Source organism: Saccopteryx leptura, chromosome 2 (genome assembly GCF_036850995.1).
Source record: "Saccopteryx leptura isolate mSacLep1 chromosome 2, mSacLep1_pri_phased_curated, whole genome shotgun sequence".
Lineage (NCBI taxonomy): Eukaryota > Metazoa > Chordata > Mammalia > Chiroptera > Emballonuridae > Saccopteryx > Saccopteryx leptura.
In genome coordinates this window covers 361,391,467-361,414,780 of record NC_089504.1, presented here as the reverse complement: position 1 = coordinate 361,414,780, position 23,314 = coordinate 361,391,467, and the positions used below count along the sequence as shown (strand labels likewise).

Below are 23,314 nucleotides of genomic sequence, written 5' to 3'. Positions count from 1 at the left end.
CAGCCTGGCATTGCCCTTTTCAGAAAAGGGTCGATGGAGGGACCGGTGTCGGGCGGCCTGTGGCTAGCTGCCGGTTACCTAAGGGGTCTTCTGGCTCCTTCACGCGTCTCTGCGACGCAGAACCCGGGACGATGGGTGTCGCCACGGAGAACGTGGGCCTTGCTCTGCTTTTTGGTGGGCATCTCTTACTAGGTAATAAGGGTGGGTCTGGTCTGTCTTCAGAAGTCACAACTGCCCTTACAAAACTTCCTGCCCTTGGCCCTGGCCGGTTGGCTCAGCGGTGGAGCATCGGCCTGGCGTGCGGGGAACCCGGGTTCGATTCCTGGCCAGGGCACATAGGAGAAGCGCCCATTTGCTTCTCCACCCCCCCTCCTTCCTCTCTGTCTCTCTCTTCCCCTCTCGCAGCCAAGGCTCCATTGGAGCAAGGATGGCCCGGGTGCTGGGGATGGCTCCTTGGCCTCTGCCCCAGGCGCTAGAGTGGCTCTGGTCGTGGCAGAGCGACGCCCCGGAGGGGCAGAGCATCGCCCCCTGGTGGGCAGAGCATCGCCCCTGGTGGGCGTGCCGGGTGGATCCCGGTCGGGCGCATGTGGGAGTCTGTCTGACTGTCTCTCCCTGTTTCCAGCTTTGGAAAAATACAAAAACAAACAAACAAACAAACAAAAAAACAAAACTTCCTGCCCTTGTGGCTGTTCTGGGGGAAATGACAAATATGATTTTTATGGTTTTGTTTTTTTATAAGACTTCTTTTATTGGTCGCTTCTGAGCCTTTCTGTGGTTCTGGGTTGAGTAGGGAATTGAGACCTTTGGATATACACATTCGTTCAGCATCTTCATTTCACAGATGACAAAAGGAAGACCTCAAAGGTTAAGCAAGCAAGCAAGCAAACCATCTGTGGCTGCCAGTCTCACCAGGGGAAGCCGATTCCACCGTGCTGAGGTTTGCAAGGCAGTCGATAAGCACCAGGGGGCGGAGGTCCGGAGGTCTTTCCGGAAGGAGGGAGCGGAGATCTCCCTGTCTGGGCCTCTGAGCTGGGCCCGGGTGGCACGGGTGTACCCGGGCGGCACGGGTGTACCGGGTCCCAGGTGGGGGCCACTGCCCCGTTTCCAGTCCCTCCCAAAGCTAGGGCGGTACCTTGTAGTCCATCTGCTCGGAGCAGTTAAACATGTAGACCAGGATGCCCAGCGCTCGGCCCAGGTCCTTGGTGGTCTCCGTCTTGCCCGTCCCTGCAGGTCCTGATGGAGCCCCGCTCATGGTCAGGTGCAGAGACTGGGTGAGGGTGATGTAGCACCTGCAGAACACGGGAGGGCACAGGCGACCGTCAGTGCCACAGGTGGCCAAGGCGCGGCTCTGGCCCCGCCGGGTCCTGGTGAGGTGGAGCCGGGAGGCCCCGGGGAGGCCTGACAGAGCTACCGGGCAGGAAACCCCAGCGCCCTCCCCGCCGCCCGCCTCACTCCTGTCTCTGCCCCACAGTGCTGCAGGGACGACTTTCTAAAGGATCATCTGATCACGGTGGGCCCTCCCTGAAGGGGGCTCTCTGCTGGGGCCGCCCGATCTGGCCTCCTGACTTCCCCAGCTCCCTTCTCGGTGCCCCCTCCTCTCAAATACTTGTAGCTACATCTGTGCAAAGTTCTCTGTGTCGCCGTAACCATCTCCGCCCTTCCGAGTCGATTTCTGGCTCTAGGCTGGCCCTGTGCCTTTCACCTCTTCTGGCCTCAGAGACTCTGGGGGGCCCACCACAGCTCTGAACTGCCCAGGAGGAGAGCCAGCCGCCTGGACTGGTGCAATCCTGACTGGGTCTCTTTCCTCCTCACCTCTGTGTCCCGTTTTCTGTCCCCAGGCTGTCCCCCCCCACCGCCACCCGGAGGGGGAGCCCAGGGTTCCTCTCTCTGGGACTGCAGGGCTCCCCAGGACTCAGAGAGTCCAGAAGCGCAAGACTTCGTGGAAATGGAATTCCCACGGAAAACTCAGGAACCTCTCAAAATAAATTCTCAGAACTGGGTGTCGATCTCTTTTTGAACATCTACTGAACGTCTAGTTATCTCCAGAAGAAGCACTTGGAGGGAAACACTAGAATATCTATATATCCATGAATATATTTCCCCCATAAGAACAGAACTCTAGGCTGGAAGAATTTTCTGAGATCAACTAGTCCAACCCCTTTATTTTACAGAGAGGTGGACTGAGGTGCAGGAGAAGAAAGGGGCTGTTCCAAGAGTTCTCGTTACTAAGGCAGGGACAGTGGGGGGCGTTAGCTTAGGCGACGGGAAAAACACGAAGAAAAGGAAGAAACAACACTACTCTCTTCTGCATGATGGGGTGCCATGACGCTCAGGTCCCTGAGCCCACAGAATGCCCTAGTCCTTGGGGACACAGGGCGCCTGCTCTAAGAGTCCATCTGTGGTCTTGTTAGAGTCTCCATTTCTTTCATTGCCTGAGCCAACTGCTCAGATCTGCTTCTGTCTCCTAGCGATGGGGTCAGACATGCGACGTTGGTTTCGGGTGAGGACTCCGGAGTCACACAGACTGACTTCAGATCTTGCCTCTACTACAATATCAAGCGTTCGTGAAACGTGCCCACGTTATGAAACCCAGTGCCTTGAACATATGTTATTGGGGTCCATTCCACAGAATTTTCTGTGTTCAGAGGGATTCAGATAAATGGGCTGCATCAAAGACAACAGCAGTTGTAAGAATGGCAAGGAAGCCCTTAAGAAGAGCGCCTTGTCTAGCTAAATAACCCTAACGCGGATATGGATCGATCTAGTTTAGTTGCTTATTGGGAACACAGAACCTTTAGCTTTGGAAGAGACCTCAGAGGTTTGGCTCTTTAACCTGGCCAACCTCTCTCCCATTACATCCTTTAAATGGGATCGCGTAGCCTTTTGTCCCAGCAGAGCACAGTGTATTATTTTTAGAAGGCAGCCTCTTCCACACCCGGCCAGTCTTAATTGTTTGACAAGCCTTACCAGTATCAGCTAAAGTCTCTCTTGTTTTCTTTGGGCAAATGACTTCTATACACTTTGTTCTTATCTGCTCCACCAGGTTGGTGTGAGGATGAGATAAGAGATAAGAAAAGCCTTGAAAAGAGAAAGCCGATTCACTTTCAAGGTGTTATTTTTGAAGATAATAAATATATAAAATGTAGCTTTTCTTACTTTTTTTTTGATACAGCTATTCACCGGACAGATTAAAGAAAATATCAGAAGACTGTGTCCTGATTTCAGTTGTGAATAGCTTGTGGCTATCCCAGCACTGTGGTCCGGCTAATCTTAGAGCTGGCGGAATCATAATTGGTTTGTATTCACTTTCTATTGCTATGTAAAGAAATTACCACACACAAGTTCGCTTAAAACAACACTCAGATACAACCTTACTTCTGCTGGTCAGAAGTCCAGGTGGCCTCCACTGAGGTTGTCAGAAGGCCAAAATCAAGAGCCCAGTTGACTGGACTCTTATCTGGACTCTCTGAGGAAGAATCTGCTTCCAAGCTCATCTGAGATCTTAGCCCCGGTTCCTGTCGGCTGTAGGACTGAGATCCTCACTGGTTGCTGTTGGCAGCTCCTAGAGGCACTCTGCGTCCTGGCCGATGGCTCCCTCCCTCTTCAAAATCAGCAACGGCATGTCAAATTCTTCTCATGCTTCATCTCTCTCTCTGTCCTCTTAGAAGCTCTGCTTTTAAGGGCTCACATGATTACATTGGGTCCACCTGAATAATTTTCCTTCTGCCCCATTTTAAAGCAAAACACAACCATGGGAATGATATGATCATATTTAAAGTTTATACCCGTACTCAAAGGGCAGGAGATTATACAAGGAAAAGGGCCATTGGGAATCATTAAAATTATACTCAAAATGTAGTTCAATTATCATAACTGAGGCATGAACGTGGATGCAACACCCCAGAGGGTGGCTGGTTCTAGGGACATTGCCAGGATGCGGGGCCTCTTCCTGTTTAAGTTAGCTTGACCTTGACTTCCATCACCTGTCACTGGCATGGTCTGATGAAAATATTCACTTTACTCAATAGTCAAAAAGTTTGCTGAAGAATTAAAAAGGTTAAAGGAAGAAGTAAAATAAAGTATAATAAAATAAGGTGAGTATTAAACTTATCTTGAAATGTATAGAAGCTTCGTAAGTATAAAAGCAATAAAATGGACAATGACAGTAACAAATAATTCCCATGAGAGTGAAATATAATAGCCAATAAGCCCATAAAAATGCTCGGGACTGTGAGTAATTAAGGGCATCCAAATTCAAATGAGAGACAATTTTGACTTATAAAATCAATAACATTTTAACATTATTGTTAATTTTCATAATATTTAAGTAGCATTGTAAAATATTTAATGCTGATGAGGATATTGTGAGATGCACACTCTCATAGACTGCTAGCCAGAATAAGACCACCATCTTTTTCTTCAAGAATAATTTGAAAGTATGTGTCATCTAAAATAGCTTCTTCTTTATTTTAATGAAATTTATTGGGGTGACATTGGTTCACCATTTCTAATTATTCTGTTTCCTGGAATCTTTCCTGGGGGAAGTAATGAGAAATGCAGTAAAAATTTATATATAAGCGAGTTCACGGCAGCTTTCCTTTGAATAGTAAAAGCTTAGCTAGAACTTATATATCCTATAATACAGTGTGTCCGTCAAGTCGTGGTGCACTTCTGACTGGTCACAGGAAAGCAACAAAAGACGATAGAAATGTGAAATCTGCACCAAATAAAAGGAAAACTCCCAGTTTCATACCTATTCAGTGCAGTTCGATGTGGGCTCATGCACAGATTTTTTAGGGCTCCTTAGGTAGCTATCCCGTATAGCCTCTACAGACTCGTCAATGATAGCCTACCAGAATGGGGTTTCTCCACCAAACTGCCAGTTTCCTTCAACTGCTTATCCCACCGAGTCATGTTATTCCTATGTGGTGGCGCTTCGTTATAAACGCGCCAATATTCACGTTGCACTTTGGTCACGGATTCGAGTTTAGCGAGCCACAGAACACACTGAACTTTCCTCTGTACCATCCACATCTTGACTGGCATTGCCGTGGGCTGCTCCGCTGTATACACGGTGTTACGTCATCATCTGCGCATGCGCACATGCTGCCACATCATCCTACAGAAACTGGGAGGGTTTTTCTTTTATTTGGTGCAGATTTCACATTTTTATCATCTTTTGTTGCTTTCCTGTGACCGGTCAAAAGTGTACCATGACTTTATGGACACACTGTATATTACATACATTGTGAGCTCTGTGTAAATAGAAGGTAATCCAGCTATTAGAATGTTTTAGAAGAACACTCAGAGAACAAGCCCATGATGTCGTACGTATCGTGTTACATATAAAAGCAATCGAGGATATTTGATACACAGCATAAAATGACAATTTCTGATTCTCAAAATCCACATGTAGAAGCAAACAGACTAAACATTAACAACAGTTGTCTCTGGGTGACGTATTTTCTTCAGGTACCGATCACTCAGTTTTTCAATGAAGTAGCAGATAAAAACTTTTCTTTTGGTTTTCAAAAGTGTACGATTTTACGAGCAGTGTCCTTGTTCAGCAGAAATGACCTTCCAAGACTCTCGCATCAATTACATCTCACCCCTGGCCGTAGTTGCTGAGAAATTAAGAGGCACTCCGAGTTGATAAGTGGTTGATTAAAACTTGACTTCCCACAGCACAGGGCTGACGGGGGCGTCTGGGTGTGAAGGTGAGGAAAGGGGTGTCCAAAGGTTAGGGAGCAACTGACAAGGATTGCTTTTGTTCAGCCTGAAAAAGCATTTCCATTTAGTTCTTCAACTGAGCATTGTGCCCGAGTCCTGAGCCGAAGGCTGAGCCGTGGTACCTACTTAGGTATTCCGGTCCCATCCGGGCGGCGGGAAACGCTGAAGAAACAGGCGTAATCAGTCAGATGCACTGTAGTGCGGGCGTGTTTCTAATGAATGTTCAAAGGTTGTACGGATCAATTGTCCATTTGATTAATTCCTCCAGCAGGAGAGAATTAAACGCACTTAAGCTACACACCGGCAAGAGCTGAAGGCTCTTTAAAATGTGATTTTTCTGTGTTAAGGCCAATTTTTTTCCCTGTGCAAAACATTTCTCCAGATCATAATGGAAGTCAATGAGAAAATGGAATTTGCCATATAATTATTCACAACATCCTACTTTGTCAGAAAAGCATCTAATGTACAAAACACGGTCGAGGTCCGGATCGTATGCGCTGTTATGTGCAGCAAATCTTTTCCTTTGAGTTCTTGTTTGCATTATTTTGTAGAAGAGGTGATAAGTTCCTATTTGAGAAACAATTCATTGTCAAAGCCTTACCCTTTCCGAAACTCCAACAGGCATTTAGCATTAGAGTACTAGAGACTTCTAAGTTCAAAGGGGATAATTATCTCTTTCAACTCCAGAGCAGGTATAAAGCCCCAGAGAGAAGAAAAGTCTTGTACTTTTTATCAGTTGGAATGAGAAAGTCTGATAGACCCATGGAAAGGAGGGGATGTTCTGAACGGCGTGAAGAAGAGGAGCGCGCTGCCCAAGTCTCAGAAGTCACCTCGCTGCGTTCAGCCCGGGGCTATCTCCTGAGCTCCCGCTCTGTGCCAGACACGGTGCTGGGCCCCAGGCGCAGAGCGGCGAGCAAATCAAAGTCAGTGTTATCACGGGGCACACAGTCTACAGCAAGAGACGGGCACTGATTAAACGGCTCAAATATATAATAGTGTCATTGTTCTGTTCCAAATGATATAAATCCCCCAGCTGTTAGACCATTCTCCAGGGCAGGCAAAAAATATCACGCAGAAGCGGCTCCCACAATCAGACTTCCTCCTCGTTTAGGGAGGTGTCTGCTGAGAGTCACCACAGAGACAAAGGAGGTCCCCACGTGAGGTGGGGATGCCTTCCCTTCAACCAGCACCAAAGGACTCCCTCCAACTGACCGAGCCCAAGGGAAGTCCAAGGAAAACCTTCACGTCTGATCAGCTCTCCTGCCCACAGTGGGTGGGACCCTGGGGGCTCAGAGGCCTGACCTTGCTGAGTCCCTTGCGCTGGACATTTGTAGCACACAGCTTTGAACCCCACGTGATGCTCTGGCCTTGCACGCTTACCCTCCTCGTGCTGTTTAAATTTTTATCCACCGATGCCTTATTTCCCCTCGCGAGAATTAGTGCTCCAACACAAGACATGTTTTAGTCATTCCCAGGGACTACTTCCGCGTCTGGCATGAATTCACTCATAAATGATTTAATACAAATGGCAGAGAACATGGTTCCCTAAAAAAATCTTAAGTTTTTAGGACCCACCGTGCTTTTATCTTTGTATTCCCACAGTGAGAGGCGCCGAGGAAATGTGCCGATTGGTAAGAAGTTAGTACGAGGGACCCTTTTCTGAGCATGGACGCACCCTGAGCTGCTTCTAAGCACTGCTGTCTGTTACCCTTACACACGGTGTGTGGGGTGTGCGTTACTCCCTCCCGCTCATAGATGAGGAAAGCAGCCCTGAGGTCAGGTTTTTCATGGTCAAACAGCTGGCGTGTGGCAGGGTGGGTGTGAGAAGGCAGGTGTGTCTGGCTGCCTAGCGACCCCTCGAAGAGTCACGGCTCATGGATTTGCTCTGTGGGTTGTTCCTCTACTTTCATTTTACATCTGCTGTGTTAGGTCGAGCCCCTCCCCTGCAACTCTGCGAACAGGTGCCACGCGGCCGTGGCCTTGATCCTGGACGGCCGTCGGATGGCCTGAACCAGACAGCGGCTCCCTGTGGCCGGCGGACGCCACTCTCACCTGTCCGTCAAGGGCGTGATCACAAGGCGAGGCGTATTTCCCAGGTACTCATAGGAATACAGAAACTGGGCGTCGCAAATGTTGGCAAAACAGTGTTTGGCCTCATCGTCCCAACGATGCCGCAGCTGGGACAGCCAGAGGAAGGCCTGGGCAGTGTCCACCTGGAGACAGAGTGGGAGAGCAGGTGGATGAAGTGGTGGTCAACGGGTGGCAGGTGGCCCTCAGCCACAGGACCCACGAGGCTCTGGATGACGGGGGTGCCGTCTACCAGTGAAGAGCGCAGCACACGGTGCCTCCCGCAGCACAGAAAGCGTGAGCTGCTCTGCTTGCTCTGTCCTTACGGGGGTTTCAGAAAGTCAGAGCAGGCACCACGATCCTCTGCCGGCTCTCTGGCCAGGGCACACTCTGGGGCACCCGTGTTTCGACCGTATGTGAGCTTCTTCCTAACCCCATAATTAGTGTGCTTACACAAAGGGACCCACCGGAACGCTGGGGACTCACCTTCTGAGCAATGAGCTTGGCCACCACATCCCGGGCGTGCACGTCAGTGGTGCATATGGTCATGATCTTCTGCCGGTCCCCCTTGGAGAGCTGGCCAATCAGCAGCGTGATGAAGGTTTGGAGCTGGGCCACTTGCTTCTTGTAATAGTCCTTCATCGCACGCTCATAGCCTTCCTCCAGCCTGGAAAAGGCGATGCTCACCTCTGTGGTCCACCAGATCTGAGTGCAGGTCAGGGCCACCTGTGGAAGCAAGAGGCACTCAGTAAAGCCACTACCAGGACTGTCTTCAAAGCCAGTCCACTCATCACACCGCAAGGGCTCAGAGTGGAATGGAGTAAGTGACACCAGCCCCCTCCCCCCTCTCCCACCGGCGTGGACTGGGCGAGCACATGGGAAATCCTTGGAGATAGAAAGCGGTTACCACACAGTGGGGACAGCACTTTCTGCTCTTGAAAACACACCATTCGGTTGAGAACAACCAAGGACTTACTCCGGTCAGTGTCAGTGGCTTTCAGACATTGCTACACTGATCACTCCGTTTGCAGCATCTTTCCTGTGCTCGGGAGGGTAACAGCGTGTTGACTGAACATCTCAAGTGTCCTCGGTCTCTGCTCCGTTACTCTGGAACCTCTTGACGTCCAAGGGTTCCAGCTTGGAGAGCCACAGCTGATCATTGGTCCATAATACTTTCACTATGGTTTTATTTCTTAAAACCTATAATGTGTACAGGCCTACTCTTGAAGGTCAAGGTAAACTTGACCAAAATTCAATGTGATAATATGATTTACAATTTTTAGAAATTCAAAATAATAAATGGAAAAAGGAATTCAAATGAGCATTGCTTCTGTTTATTGAGAAAACTTAATATGAAAAATGCATGATTTTGATTATTCATGGTGGAGAATACAGACACACTGATCACCTGTGAGATCATTTGGTTTGGGAGATACTGCTCTAGATGATATCTATTACAACAGTAGGAGGCAACAAACTTTCTTGTCTCAGAATTCCGATTCAGTAAACAAATAATTCTGATTCAGTAAACAAATAATTCCGATTCAGTAAACAAATAATTCTGATGGGCCTGACCAGGTGGTGGCGCAGTTGATAGAGTGTTGGACTTGGACACAGAGGACCCACATTCGAAACCTTGAGGTCACTAGCTTGAGCATGGGGTGGCTGGGTTGAGCAAGGGATCATAGACAGGACTCCCTGGTGGCTGGCTTGAAGCCCAAGGTCACTGTCTTGAGCCCAAGGTCATTGGCTTGAGCAAGGGGTCCATGGCTCAGCTGTGGCCCCCCGGTCAAGGCACATCAGAGAGAGCCTGTACTGAGGTGCTGCAAAGAAGAATTGATGCTTCTTATCTCTCTCCTTTCCTGTCTCTCTGTCCCTATCTGTCCTTCTCTCTGTCTCTCTCTGTCTCTTTGGAAAAAAAAAATCAGTGCTGGTGGGCATTAATCCCTTTGTGGAACAGAGAATCCTGTTGAAGTAAGAAGTACCCTGCCCTAGTTGATCTGTTTTTGCCTTTGGATGTAGACATACTGGATCTTGTTAAAGAAGTTCGTCCTGCACTGTAATCTTGCTGGGATGGTTTGAATGTGTTATGCCAACTGCACTGATGAAAAACACCTCTTCCCCTCGGGCAGCACCAACTTCTCTCTTCTCTCTTCTCACCGCACGACTTCCGCCCACGTCTCCTCCGCTTGCTCTCGCTGCTCAGCGCCCGCAACCTGGCCTCTGCCCGACCGCTCCACGGAAATGGCCTCACCGAGGGCACGGACGTGCCTCAGACTTCCTGTTTAGCTTGGTCTCTGAGAAGTGCCTGGTATAACTGACTTCTCACCTGCAACTAACAGGCCCCCTGCTCTGTTCCCTGATTACCGCTCCCTGGTCTTCCTTCTGCTTGAAAGGTATCACTTCTCATTCTGCTGCACGGCCCCTCCGTGCCACTCGGCCTCTGGGTGACGCTGCAGGCTCTGTTCTCACTCTCACCTCAGTCTGCCTGCTCCCCAGGCACCCTCACCTGCACCTGTGACGACGATGACCACCAAGTAGCCGCCACCCCAACTATACCCACACCAGTCCTTGCTACCAGCAGGGGGAGGCAGGAGGGGGAGGCAGGAGGGGGAGGCAGGAGGGGCACAGGGCAGGAGGGGGAGGCAGGAGGGGCACAGGGCAGGAGGGGCACAGGGCAGGAGGGGGAGGCAGGAGGGGCACAGGGCAGGAGGGGCACAGGGCAGGAGGGGCACAGGGCAGGAGGGGCACAGGGCAGGAGGGGAGGCAGGAGGGGGAGGCAGGAGGGGCACAGAGGCAGGAGGGGCACAGGGCAGGAGGGGGAGGCAGGAGGGGCACAGGGCAGGAGGGGCACAGGGCAGGAGGGGCACAGGGCAGGAGGGACACAGGGTAGGAGGGGGAGGCAGGAGGGGCACAGGGCAGGAGGGGGAGGCAGGAGGGGCACAGGGCAGGAGGGGCACAGGGCAGGAGGGGCACAGGGCAGGAGGGGGAGGCAGGAGGGGCACAGGGTAGGAGGGGCACAGGGCAGGAGGGGCACAGGGCAGGAGGGGCACAGGGCAGGAGGGGAGGCAGGAGGGGGAGGCAGGAGGGGCACAGGGCAGGAGGGGCACAGGGCAGGAGGGGGAGGCAGGAGGGGCACAGGGCAGGAGGAGCACAGGGCAGGAGGGGCACAGGGCAGGAGGGGCACAGGGTAGGAGGGGCACAGGGCAGGAGGGGCACAGGGTAGGAGGGACACAGGGTAGGAGGGGCACAGGGTAGGAGGGGCACAGGGCAGGAGGGGCACAGGGCAGGAGGGGCACAGGGTAGGAGGGGCACAGGGTAGGAGGGGCACAGGGTAGGAGGGGCACAGGGTAGGAGGGACACAGGGTAGGAGGGGCACAGGGCAGGAGGGGCACAGGGCAGGAGGGGCACAGGGTAGGAGGGGCACAGGGCAGGAGGAGCACAGGGCAGGAGGGACACAGGGCAGGAGGGGGAGGCAGGAGGAGCACAGGGCAGGAGGGGCACAGGGCAGGAGGGACACAGGGTAGGAGGGGCACAGGGCAGGAGGGACACAGGGTAGGAGGGGGAGGCAGGAGGAGCACAGGGCAGGAGGGGCACAGGGTAGGAGGGGCACAGGGTAGGAGGAGCACAGGGCAGGAGGGGCACAGGGTAGGAGGGGCACAGGGCAGGAGGGACACAGGGTAGGAGGGGCACAGGGCAGGAGGGACACAGGGTAGGAGGGGCACAGGGCAGGAGGGACACAGGGTAGGAGGGGGAGGCAGGAGGAGCACAGGGTAGGAGGGGCACAGGGCAGGAGGGACACAGGGTAGGAGGGGGAGGCAGGAGGAGCATAGGGCAGGAGGGGAGGCAGGAGGGGGAGGCAGGAGGGGCACAGGGCAGGAGGGGCACAGGGTAGGAGAGGCACAGGGCAGGAGGGGCACAGGGTAGGAGGGGCACAGGGCAGGAGGGACACAGGGTAGGAGGGGGAGGCAGGAGGGGCACAGGGCAGGAGGGGGAGGCAGGAGGGGCACAGGGCAGGAGGGGAGGCAGGAGGGGCACAGGGCAGGAGGGGCACAGGGTAGGAGGGGCACAGGGCAGGAGGGACACAGGGTAGGAGGGGGAGGCAGGAGGGACACAGGGTAGGAGGGGGAGGCAGGAGGAGCACAGGGCAGGAGGGGGAGGCAGGAGGGGCACAGGGCAGGAGGGGAGGCAGGAGGGGGAGGCAGGAGGGGGAGGCAGGAGGGGCACAGGGCAGGAGGGGCACAGGGCAGGAGGGGCACAGGGTAGGAGAGGCACAGGGCAGGAGGGGCACAGGGCAGGAGGGGGAGGCAGGAGGGGCACAGGGCAGGAGGGGAGGCAGGAGGGGGAGGCAGGAGGGGGAGGCAGGAGGGGCACAGGGCAGGAGGGGCACAGGGCAGGAGGGGCACAGGGTAGGAGAGGCACAGGGCAGGAGGGGCACAGGGCAGGAGGGGGAGGCAGGAGGGGCACAGGGCAGGAGGGGAGGCAGGAGGGGCACAGGGCAGGAGGGGCACAGGGTAGGAGGGGCACAGGGCAGGAGGGACACAGGGTAGGAGGGGGAGGCAGGAGGGACACAGGGTAGGAGGGGGAGGCAGGAGGAGCACAGGGCAGGAGGGGGAGGCAGGAGGGGCACAGGGCAGGAGGGGAGGCAGGAGGGGGAGGCAGGAGGGGGAGGCAGGAGGGGCACAGGGCAGGAGGGGCACAGGGCAGGAGGGGCACAGGGTAGGAGAGGCACAGGGCAGGAGGGGCACAGGGCAGGAGGGGCACAGGGCAGGAGGGACACAGGGTAGGAGGGGGAGGCAGGAGGAGCACAGGGCAGGAGGGGGAGGCAGGAGGGACACAGGGCAGGAGGGGGAGGCAGGAGGGGCACAGGGCAGGAGGGGGAGGCAGGAGGGGCACAGGGCAGGAGGGGCACAGGGTAGGAGGGGGAGGCAGGAGGAGCACAGGGCAGGAGGGGCACAGGGCAGGAGGGGGAGGCAGGAGGGGCACAGGGTAGGAGGGGGAGGCAGGAGGAGCACAGGGCAGGAGGGGCACAGGGCAGGAGGGGGAGGCAGGAGAGGCACAGGGCAGGAGGGGCACAGGGCAGGAGGGGCACAGGGCAGGAGGGGGAGGCAGGAGGGGCACAGGGCAGGAGGGGCACAGGGTAGGAGGGGCACAGGGCAGGAGGGGGAGGCAGGAGGGGCACAGGGCAGGAGGAGCACAGGGTAGGAGGGGCACAGGGCAGGAGGGGCACAGGGCAGGAGGGGGAGGCAGGAGGGGCACAGGGCAGGAGGGGGAGGCAGGAGGGGCACAGGGCAGGAGGGGCACAGGGTAGGAGAGGCACAGGGCAGGAGGGGCACAGGGCAGGAGGGGCACAGGGTAGGAGGGGCACAGGGCAGGAGGGGCACAGGGTAGGAGGGGGAGGCAGGAGGGGCACAGGGCAGGAGGGGCACAGGGTAGGAGGGGGAGGCAGGAGGAGCACAGGGCAGGAGGGGCACAGGGTAGGAGGGGCACAGGGCAGGAGGGACACAGGGTAGGAGGGGGAGGCAGGAGGAGCACAGGGCAGGAGGGGGAGGCAGGAGGGACACAGGGTAGGAGGGGCACAGGGCAGGAGGGGCACAGGGTAGGAGGGGGAGGCAGGAGGAGCACAGGGCAGGAGGGGCACAGGGCAGGAGGGGGAGGCAGGAGGGGGAGGCAGGAGGGGCACAGGGTAGGAGGGGGAGGCAGGAGGAGCACAGGGCAGGAGGGGCACAGGGCAGGAGGGGGAGGCAGGAGAGGCACAGGGCAGGAGGGGGAGGCAGGAGAGGCACAGGGCAGGAGGGGGAGGCAGGAGGGGCACAGGGCAGGAGGGACACAGGGCAGGAGGGGGAGGCAGGAGGGGCACAGGGCAGGAGGGGCACAGGGCAGGAGGGGGAGGCAGGAGGGGCACAGGGCAGGAGGGGGAGGCAGGAGGGGCACAGGGTAGGAGGGGGAGGCAGGAGGGGCACAGGGCAGGAGGGGGAGGCAGGAGGGGCACAGGGCAGGAGGGGCACAGGGTAGGAGGGGCACAGGGCAGGAGGGGGAGGCAGGAGGAGCACAGGGTAGGAGGGGGAGGCAGGAGGAGCACAGGGTATGAGGGGGAGGCAGGAGGGACACAGGGTAGGAGGGGGAGGCAGGAGGAGCACAGGGTAGGAGGGGGAGGCAGGAGGAGCACAGGGTAGGAGGGGGAGGCAGGAGGGACACAGGGTAGGAGGGGGAGGCAGGAGGAGCACAGGGTAGGAGGGGGAGGCAGGAGGGACACAGGGTAGGAGGGGGAGGCAGGAGGAGCACAGGGTAGGAGGGGGAGGCAGGAGGGACACAGGGTAGGAGGGGGAGGCAGGAGGAGCACAGGGTAGGAGGGGCAGGCAGGAGGAGCACAGGGTAGGAGGGGGAGGAAGGAGGAGCACAGGGCAGGAGGGGCACAGGGTAGGAGGGGGAGGCAGGAGGAGCACAGGGCAGGAGGGGGAGGCAGGAGGGGCACAGGGCAGGAGGGGCACAGGGTAGGAGGGGCACAGGGCAGGAGGGACACAGGGTAGGAGGGGGAGGCAGGAGGAGCACAGGGCAGGAGGGGGAGGCAGGAGGGGCACAGGGCAGGAGGGGCACAGGGTAGGAGGGGCACAGGGCAGGAGGGACACAGGGTAGGAGGGGGAGGCAGGAGGAGCACAGGGCAGGAGGGGGAGGCAGGAGGGACACCGGGTAGGAGGGGCACAGGGCAGGAGGGGCACAGGGTAGGAGGGGGAGGCAGGAGGAGCACAGGGTAGGAGGGGGAGGCAGGAGGAGCACAGGGCAGGAGGGGCACAGGGCAGGAGGGGGAGGCAGGAGGGGCACAGGGCAGGAGGGGCACAGGGCAGGAGGGGCACAGGGCAGGAGGGGCACAGGGCACCCAGGGTCATTTAAAAACATTCCCATTAGTTGTCCCCTCTCTCGTTACCCTCCCGAGAACCGGGACTCAGACATGACTTAGAACCAAGTCGGACTCCCTCACATGGTTTATAGAACTGGCTTCAAGTTCCCTCTCCAGACCCAACTGCTGCCTCCTGTTCCCTCCGCCCCTTATTCTGGCATCAACCACAGGACTCAGTTTCCCTCCATTTATTAAACACATGCTCTCCCTTGCTTCCGAGATTTTTCCCATGCTGCCCTCCGTGCTTGGGTCCTCTTTCCCTCCATCTTTCCCTCCATCATCTCTTTCCCTCCATCTTTACCTTGCCAACTCCTCCTTCAGATCTCCACTTAGCTCTCACAGGTTCAGGGAGGTGGTGTCCAGACCACACTGCCTCGTCTCTGCTCCCAGACGGCCCTGAGCCCCTTTACTGTCACACCGAGGTCTCTTCGTAAGGAACGCCAGTCTGTGAACTGCGGCAGGGCGGGCCTTGTGTCCTGTTCCCTCCCGGTGTCTCCTGCACTAGCAAAGAGCTAGGCACAAGGTCGTCCGGGTCGACGCGCTGCACTGTTTAGATTGACTCTCTACTGTCACCAATGAGGGTAAAAACAAACGTCTTCCCAGGTTACGGCTGAATTAGGTCACGGCTGACAACCCGCTCACTCCCTCTCGCTGACCCCTGGCAGACCAGCTTCTCCTGACTGTGCAGGGGACGGTGAGGTTGACGTCTGGCAGCCCCTGCAGGCTGAATGAGGTCACTGAGAGAGAGAGCCTGGTGGCGGATGGGGACCCGCCGAGGTCCCGGCCGGGAGCCTACCTGAGCGGGATAGTCAAAGAGCCACTGTCCCCTCGGCTTCTCCTCATAGGCAGCCACACCCTCTGTCATCTCCTGCCTGACGGTGGCCTTCATATGAGCCAGCACGTGGTTCAACCATATTTCCACCTGAAGGAAAAACTCCGGATTAGACCCTGGGTTCCTAAGAGGATACAATTGGTAAAACACGTTTCACTTCCACTCGGCCTGAGGGAGTGAAGGAAACAGACCATGATCTACAACCCCCAGGGGCTGTCAGAGGCGCAGGGGACATTTCACCGCTATGACCCAGGGTGGTGATAGGTCAGAAGCAGGCTCAGCCAACAGCGGGTAGACGTGCCAATCTGGAACACCCAGGACAGCAGCGGGTTAAGGGGACTGGGCGGGGGTGGAGGGGCCACCGTCCAGAGTTCAACCAGGACATCCTAGTCTGGATTCTCGTGACCTTGTTCGCGCTGAGCACGGAGAGGGAGGGCCGGGCTCTGATTCCAGCTGCGTGCTTCCTGGGGCTACAAAGAACTCGTTCCGAAGGAAGCCCTAGGGCTCCTCCCACAAAACTGAGAATGTCTGCTTGTTTTCAGCACTGGAATTGCTTTCCAAGATACAAGGGGACGAGGGTGGGACTCGACAAAAGAACATTTCCCCCAGGTGCCCCTGAACTAGATTAGAATCCCCAGGGACCAGCCTTTGTTGGATTATGCAGGACAATGAACAAAGGAGGGCTTATGTCTTCACGGTGATGGTGAAGGACCGGAAGGAGGTTTAAGGAGAGAATTAGCCATGTTTTGCCTTTTTTTTTTAATTATACAGAGGAGGTTTGGAGGTAGTTGTTCTCGGAGCCGGGGGGTGGGGGGGAGCTGGCTCCCCAAGGGGCAGGGCTGTGGGAGGTGATGAACCTGGTGCACCTCTGTCAGAGGAGTGGCCTTTCTGGAGAGTGGTTGGGGTTAAAGGTACTTTGTCATGGGGACGATGCCCGTGTTTCTGCTTCCCTGGGGGGTGCTCCGGGCGAGGTCACGCTCAAGCCCCCCGGCACCGCCACTCATTTCCAGCCCTTTTCTTATCGACTCGGGCGGGTGTTCTGTGCACTCTATTCCTCTCTCCCAGGTCTTTGGTTAAAGGAGACAGACGGACATCGACACGTGTCCTTCCCGGGGAGAGGAGAGCGGCCCAGGAGCTGCTCCCGTGTCAGATGGAGTCAACGGGAGCCGGAGGACCCGGGGTCCAGAGAGCGGATCTGTTCCAGGGTCAGAGACGCCCCCCTGCAGGGTGACGCGGACTGTCCGAATGTGGACGCCTGGGAGAGGAAGGCTCACGGAGACGGGGGCGTGGACGTCACCTGCCCGCTGCAGTCGCAGGGCGTGCGGAAGGCCACGTACTCGTCCTCCTTGCTGAACATGCCGAGACTGATCTTGGAAGGGGCCCCGCTGGTGTCCGGCTGGAACTACATCTTGGCCACATTGTCGAAGAGCTTGGGCAGGTGGCGCTGAACCTGCGGAGGAAGAACCCCGTCAGAGGGCGAGGGCGCGTCCAGCATGTGACCTGTCAGTGCTGCTGAGATTCGAGCGCTGGGTACCGGACACTCGGAAGGAAGCTTGTGGGGACGACGGCGACGTGAGGACGGGAACTGATCGGGCAGCAGTGGCCACAGGAACAGAACGCTGGTGGGAATGATGTGTCTGCTACGGACGCATGAAGCCACCAACTTTCTGTTAATTTCTGCATGACCTACTATGGGTGGGAACCGATTGGAGGAAAAGAAGGAAGTGGTTCACTCATAAACCCTCTTCCTGAGAAAACACTCCCGTGTGGCAGAAGGAAGGTCCAGCATCGTCGGCAGAGAAATGCCAGCACTCCTGAATCTGGAGCCGGCGGGAGAGGCCCCCAGCTGCCGGGAGCGCTGTGGGATAGCACGGCCACATCTGGAGGCTCAGAGCAGGGGCTGGCTCTGCACCCCAGGCAGCGGGGCTGGGCGCTGGCTCCTCCCTCGCACGCCATCTCCCCGGGGACGCCCCGGCCACTTCTCTAGCAGGACGCTGGACAGCGCCACACTGGGTCCCTCCGGAGGTGAGGGGAACAGCAGGCGGCAGAAGAAACAACGAGCAGAGAAAACTGTCCTCTGATTGAGGGGGTTTGAAGGATGCTGGTACCCTGACCAGAGTGCTACATATACAACCATCAGCTCTCTAGCAGAAGAGAGGAGATGAGATGAAAACTTTTGAGTATTTAGGTAAAACTGTGATGGTATTCAAGATCGTGGTGACTTGGGACAAACATCTTGATGGAATGGACCTTTATTTATCCAAAAACAAATAATGGATCAAACAAACAAACAAATAAACAAACAAATAATATGGGACCTAAGAAATTATCCTGCAGCTTTAAAAAAGGAGAAAACAGGACACAAAATATACAGTAAGGGTGTGTGCTGTGTAGGAAGCTTCAATGAAGGAAACAGAAGTAATTATGAAAAAGATCACCTAGTATTGATTTCAAATAACTAAAAGAATCATGAGCTCCATAAACGCGGAGGTAAAAGATGAGATGAGATGGGAGAGGCGGAAAAATAAAGAAACTAGCCAATGACACAGCAAATTCGTAACACAGTGAGCAATGCTAAAGGGTGGTTAACACTGGCAAATAAAATCAGGGGGATAAACTTGAGAAATTACTGCAGAATGCCAAGGAAGAGGACTGAGAGATAAAAGTATGTATGAAAATGTATAAATACTTGAACATAGGTATGAATATATAAAGGTGATAGCACAGAGAGAACAGAATCTCAGCTGCAGAAATACAATGAACCCCAGGAAAAAATTCAGCTGGGTAAACGGGATAAAAATATGAAAAACTTACTGGAAGAAAACTTTTTCAAAATAATGAAAGCTTTGGTTTCCAGGTAGAAAAAAACCCACCTCATTATGTGTTGAAAAATATTAATAAAATAAGTAACTAAAACATACACAAATTTCCTAAAATTAAAATGTAATCTTTTTTTAGCGAGAGAGGAAGGAAGAGAAGGAGAGAGAGAGAAACATCGATTTGCTGTTCCACTTATTTGTGCATTCATCGGCTGATTCCTGCATGTGCTCTGACCCGGGATCGAACCTGCAACCTTGGCGTAGGGGGACATAACACTTGAACCAACTGAGCTAACCAGCCAGTGTTTAAAATTTAATTTAAAATTTGATCTCTTAGCAATCCAAATAGAAAGAAATTAGGCTATCTAGAAAGGTGAAAAAAATATAGCAGGCAGGCAGGCTGGCCTCAGATGACTTTTCCGTGACGAGAAACAGCAGAGCTAAGCCTGCAGGAACTTGAGGGAAATTTGCCGGCGTCTCATGAATTCCAAACCCAACCATTCAATCACTCACGTGAGGAGACTAGAGAGGCACAGACGGAGAAGGCACTGAGAATTATTCTGAGAAGGCACTGTGATGCCTTCTCTCTAGGGGCGGGCGGTGTGGGAAAGCACTTAGAGAGGGACTCAAGCCACATGAGAAAGAAACATAAATAAATATTTAAGAATGAGTATATACCATGTATAAAAGGTATAAAAAGTCTGTGATCTTTGACCCCCTCCTATGCGTAGAATTAATGAACACACAGTTACAAAACAGAATGCTAACATGATAAATATTTCAGCTCCGCTGTGCTGAGCTACTTGTGAAATATTTTAATCTGCATGAAAAAGAGGGAAAATGAAAGGATATAGCTAGCTATTATGATGAATACTTCAGTACTCATCTCCTCAGTGCTTCCTTCTTACCAACAAACACGCAATTTCACTAAGTTAGAAAGTTAATGACGATTTTGCGTGGTTGCCACCTTTTGGCTCCGTGGGAGAAGCTCTCGCCCGTCACCTGTGGTGAACACAGGCTGGTTAGCTCAGTTGGTTAGAGTGTTAGGTCCTTAAATGTCAAAAGGATACAACTGCTATGGAGAAAAAGACAGCACAACCCCCAAGAAGACAGATCATTTACCCTTTGTCCCAGCCATCTGACTTCTAGGAATTGACCTGGAAGGTCAACCTCCAAGAATATAAGTCTCAGAGTCATTCAGTGTTGCCATTATTTGTAATGGTAAGGTATTATAAACAGCTCAGGGCCAGACTGGGGTGGATCGGTCCCCAGGGTATGGTGCAGATGTCAAAATAAAGAGGGAGACAGCTCTGAATCGATATGGAGACTTACGGGGTGACTTCCAGGATACACAACTAAGTGAAAAAAGCACGGTTACTCCTGTGTAGGGAAGACAGGGAAATAAGAAAACAGGTGTGTTTAAATGTAACGGTGCAGCTGTGGGGGTAACAGGGAGGTGGCGATGTCATGGAAGGAACCAGGTCAGGAGTGACACCATGCATCTTTTTGCATAGCTAGACTTTTAGAATTCCACATATTCAAACAATCCCATAAACAAGAATGGGAAGGCCTTAAAACGGAAAGTAAAGAGAACCCAATTATATCCTTCAAAGGGATCGGAAAGTCACGCTGAAGGAGAAAGTTACTCATCCAAGCCACTGAGTATTTGACCGTATGCCCTCGGGAATGTAGGGAGCAAACTAAGACTGTGGACAAGTCCTGAACTCTTCTGTGGGTGGAAGGGAGGAAAGCTAACGGAGGATACAGTAGTGACGTCATCCCTCCCTCTAGCCAATCATGGTGAGACTCAGACTCCCGGTCTATAACAGCAGTTCTCACAGTGTGGTCCACCAGACCAGCGACAGTACTTGGGAAGTCCTTAGAAATGCAAATCATACCTAGTGAATCAGACCTAGGCATCCGTATTTTAACAAGCCTTCGGGTGATTCCGACCCACTCTCCAGTTGGAGAATCACCAACTGTGGCTATGAATACCAACAGTGCTACAATCAGTTACTTCAATGTATAAAAATCTTGTAACACTGTAGGTTTCTTCTGTGTTACAGATGAGAAAAGTTTGTTTCAAAGAAGCAACAGGCACAAACTATGTGGCTAATAAGGGTCTAGGACAGGTGATGGAACCCCAGATTTGGGGCTTTTCATACACACTATTTCCGTTAAACTACCCCAAGGTCGAGTTAATACAACTTCCATCTTACCTCCCCATGGAAATGGGAAGCTATAACTTCCCCTAAAGGCTTAGCCCGTTCCACTTTGCCACTTTCAAAGCTTCTCCAGATGTATATACTTTAGGGAGTAAGAGTGACTGAGGGGTTGTGGGCACTCTGAGAAGCAGTCATGATGTGAATGAAGAAGTTAGGGGTGATGCGGGCGGCCACACAGGATGGCCCCACAGGATGGCCACCCACACAGGATGGCCACCCACACAGGATGGCCACCCACAGAGGGCGGCCACACAGGATGGCCATCCACACAGGGTGGCCCCACAGGATGGCCACCCACACAGGGCGGCCCCACAGGACAGCCACACAGGATGGCCACCCACACAGGGGGCCACACAGGACAGCCACACAGGGTGGCAGTGTGCACACTGCCGGAGGGAGGACGCATCACGGGAAACCCGAGACTCTCTTGCTAGGAGCCCCTCAGCCCTTCTGGATGTTTCTACAAGCGTTTCCCTGGCTTACCTGCTGCGGAGCCGTGCTGTTGGAGAGGATATCTAACAGGTCGGAGGAGGAGAGAAAGTAAAACCTGGGGAAGGCCAGCCTTTTGGTATCCAGGTACTCCGCCAGGGCCTTCTCACACAGGTGCAGTCTGAGAGCACAAACACAGAGCGTCCCGAGTCACCACCTCCATGCAGAAATGTGCAATCTACAGAATACATGCAGAAAGCAGGCAGGGGCATTTGCAAACATACACACTGATACATTTCCACATGAGTAAACACCTGTGACAGCACCCCATCCTACCCAATAGGCTAACGAAGGCACACAGGTCGACACAGATACCGGCTCCCCTGGGTCCCGATCTGGGAAACAGCAGGGACAGAGGAAATAGCTCCTCCTTCCTTACGAGAGGGACGGCAAGCAGAGCTTACCTGCTCTGAATATCTTCCAGTCTTTCAGAGAGACCCGCTCTGTTGGTGGATTCCACTACATGTGGAGTTTTCTGAGCACCGTGAGCCAGCTCTTTAAAGTCAGCGTCGATGCCTTCAAATCTCTCAGAATCCTGCAAATAAAAATGTGCTGAAAACTAACTACCACTCCCCGCAATTCCAAGAAGTGCTCCTTACGTAGCAAGTCAAAACAAAAACCCATTTTTATGTTGTCCTGAGATTCAAACAAGGAACTCTCCTTAGCTGAAAACAGCAGTGCCCAAACATGTTGGTCTTAAAACCCCTTTACATTCTAGAACAACTGCTGCAGGTACTATCACATCTACCGGTGTATCTTCTGTATTAGAGACTAGAAAAACTTCCAAGTTGAGAAAATTTAGACATACTTCATTTAAAAAGTAACAATATTAAATGTATTAGTTAACATAGTAACATCTACTTATCTAAAACAATTCTATTTTCCAAAACAAAATAACTTAAGAGAAAAAAAGCATTGCTGTACTTTTTTTAAAATCTAATTTCTTTCATGTCACCTCTGACCTAGAAAATGGCCAGATTCTCATCTCTGCTTCTCCATGTCATCGGTTGTGAGGTCACATGTCACAGAGCCACTGGGAGGCTCCGCTGTAAACTTGTGGAAGAATGAGTACCAGAAAAGGCAAAGGACATTTTAGCTTTGTATTAAGATAAGTTTGACCTTGAGACTCCCCTGAAGAGATCTTGGGGACCCCTCAGGGGTCCCCGAATAACATATTTAGAGCTGTTGGCATTAAACTCATAATTAATGTCCAAGTCAGGTAGGTAGTGGATTAAATTTTTTTTTTTCTGGGTCCATGCAAAAGTTTCTACTCTCACCAAGCTAAGTTTTTCCTCAGCAAATGTGAATTAGATGTCAAAGTGAATTAGATAGCATTGTTTTCCCCAAACATACACACCCCCACCGGGTTGCTGAAATGCTTGAGACAATTATCTATAATATGCAAAGCCCTTTAGCCCCATGCCTGGCACCTGCTAAGAGTGCTGTTGTTATTACACAACAACCGTAATGGTCTGTGCTATGTGTCCTATCTTAATTAACTCCCAGAAGAGGGTATTAGTATTAGTTCCAAATTACATATGAGGAAACCAGGGGAGAAAGAAGTTCAGTAACTGGCCCAGGGTCCACAGCTACAAGTGGGCTATTTAATACCCAAGCCCACCCCAGTGGCTCCAGTCCGCTCCAGACCTCTCTCCTAGAAAGGTTTAAAAACAACAGGGCAGGATAAAGTAAATTACGATTCCTCCAGGACATATTTTGCTCCCATTAAAGATGAAAAAGTATCAAGGTTATAGGAGCACAGGAAATAATCTGGCATAAATGTTAGAATGAGAAAAGCTGAAGGAAAAATTATAACTTTTACTGAGAACAATTATGTGGAAATATGTATATACGTGAACCAAAGTTGGGAAATAATTCATAATGAATGCAAACAGTTACTAGTCAGGGAGTAGGATTATGACTAATTTTGTTGTTTTGAAATGGTCTCCGTTACTGCATTGCCGATACAAAGAAAATTAATGTCTATTTACATATTTTAACACAAACCTACCTGGAGAAGTTAATGATGCTAATTCTTTATTATGTTTAATTGAAAGTTCTCATATGCTTCCGATGATGATGTCGCTACAAAAATCTCCACAAAGGTCTCCTCCCCCGGGTCCCCTGCCTCCTTCTAATTAAACCAGCTCCTCTCCCATCACTCATGTTGGAGATAAATAAAATCTGGCTTGTCCAATTTGGCTTAATGACCACAGCCACAACAGAACTGTTTTCCGTTATGTTTCATTCCAAG

General features: G+C 53.1%; 1 protein-coding gene across 1 annotated transcript in view; it reads right to left on the bottom strand.

The window, feature by feature from the left end:
* The window catches only part of DNAH9 (dynein axonemal heavy chain 9), a 277,538-nt gene that overhangs the window by 162,413 nt on the left and 91,811 nt on the right, over positions 1 to 23,314 (bottom strand). The window contains 7 exon segments of the mRNA XM_066364537.1: positions 1,133 to 1,289; positions 7,783 to 7,943; positions 8,284 to 8,523; positions 15,492 to 15,617; positions 16,825 to 16,977; positions 21,055 to 21,181; positions 21,465 to 21,595. Of these exon segments, the coding sequence (XP_066220634.1) occupies positions 1,133 to 1,289; positions 7,783 to 7,943; positions 8,284 to 8,523; positions 15,492 to 15,617; positions 16,825 to 16,977; positions 21,055 to 21,181; positions 21,465 to 21,595 (1,095 nt within the window).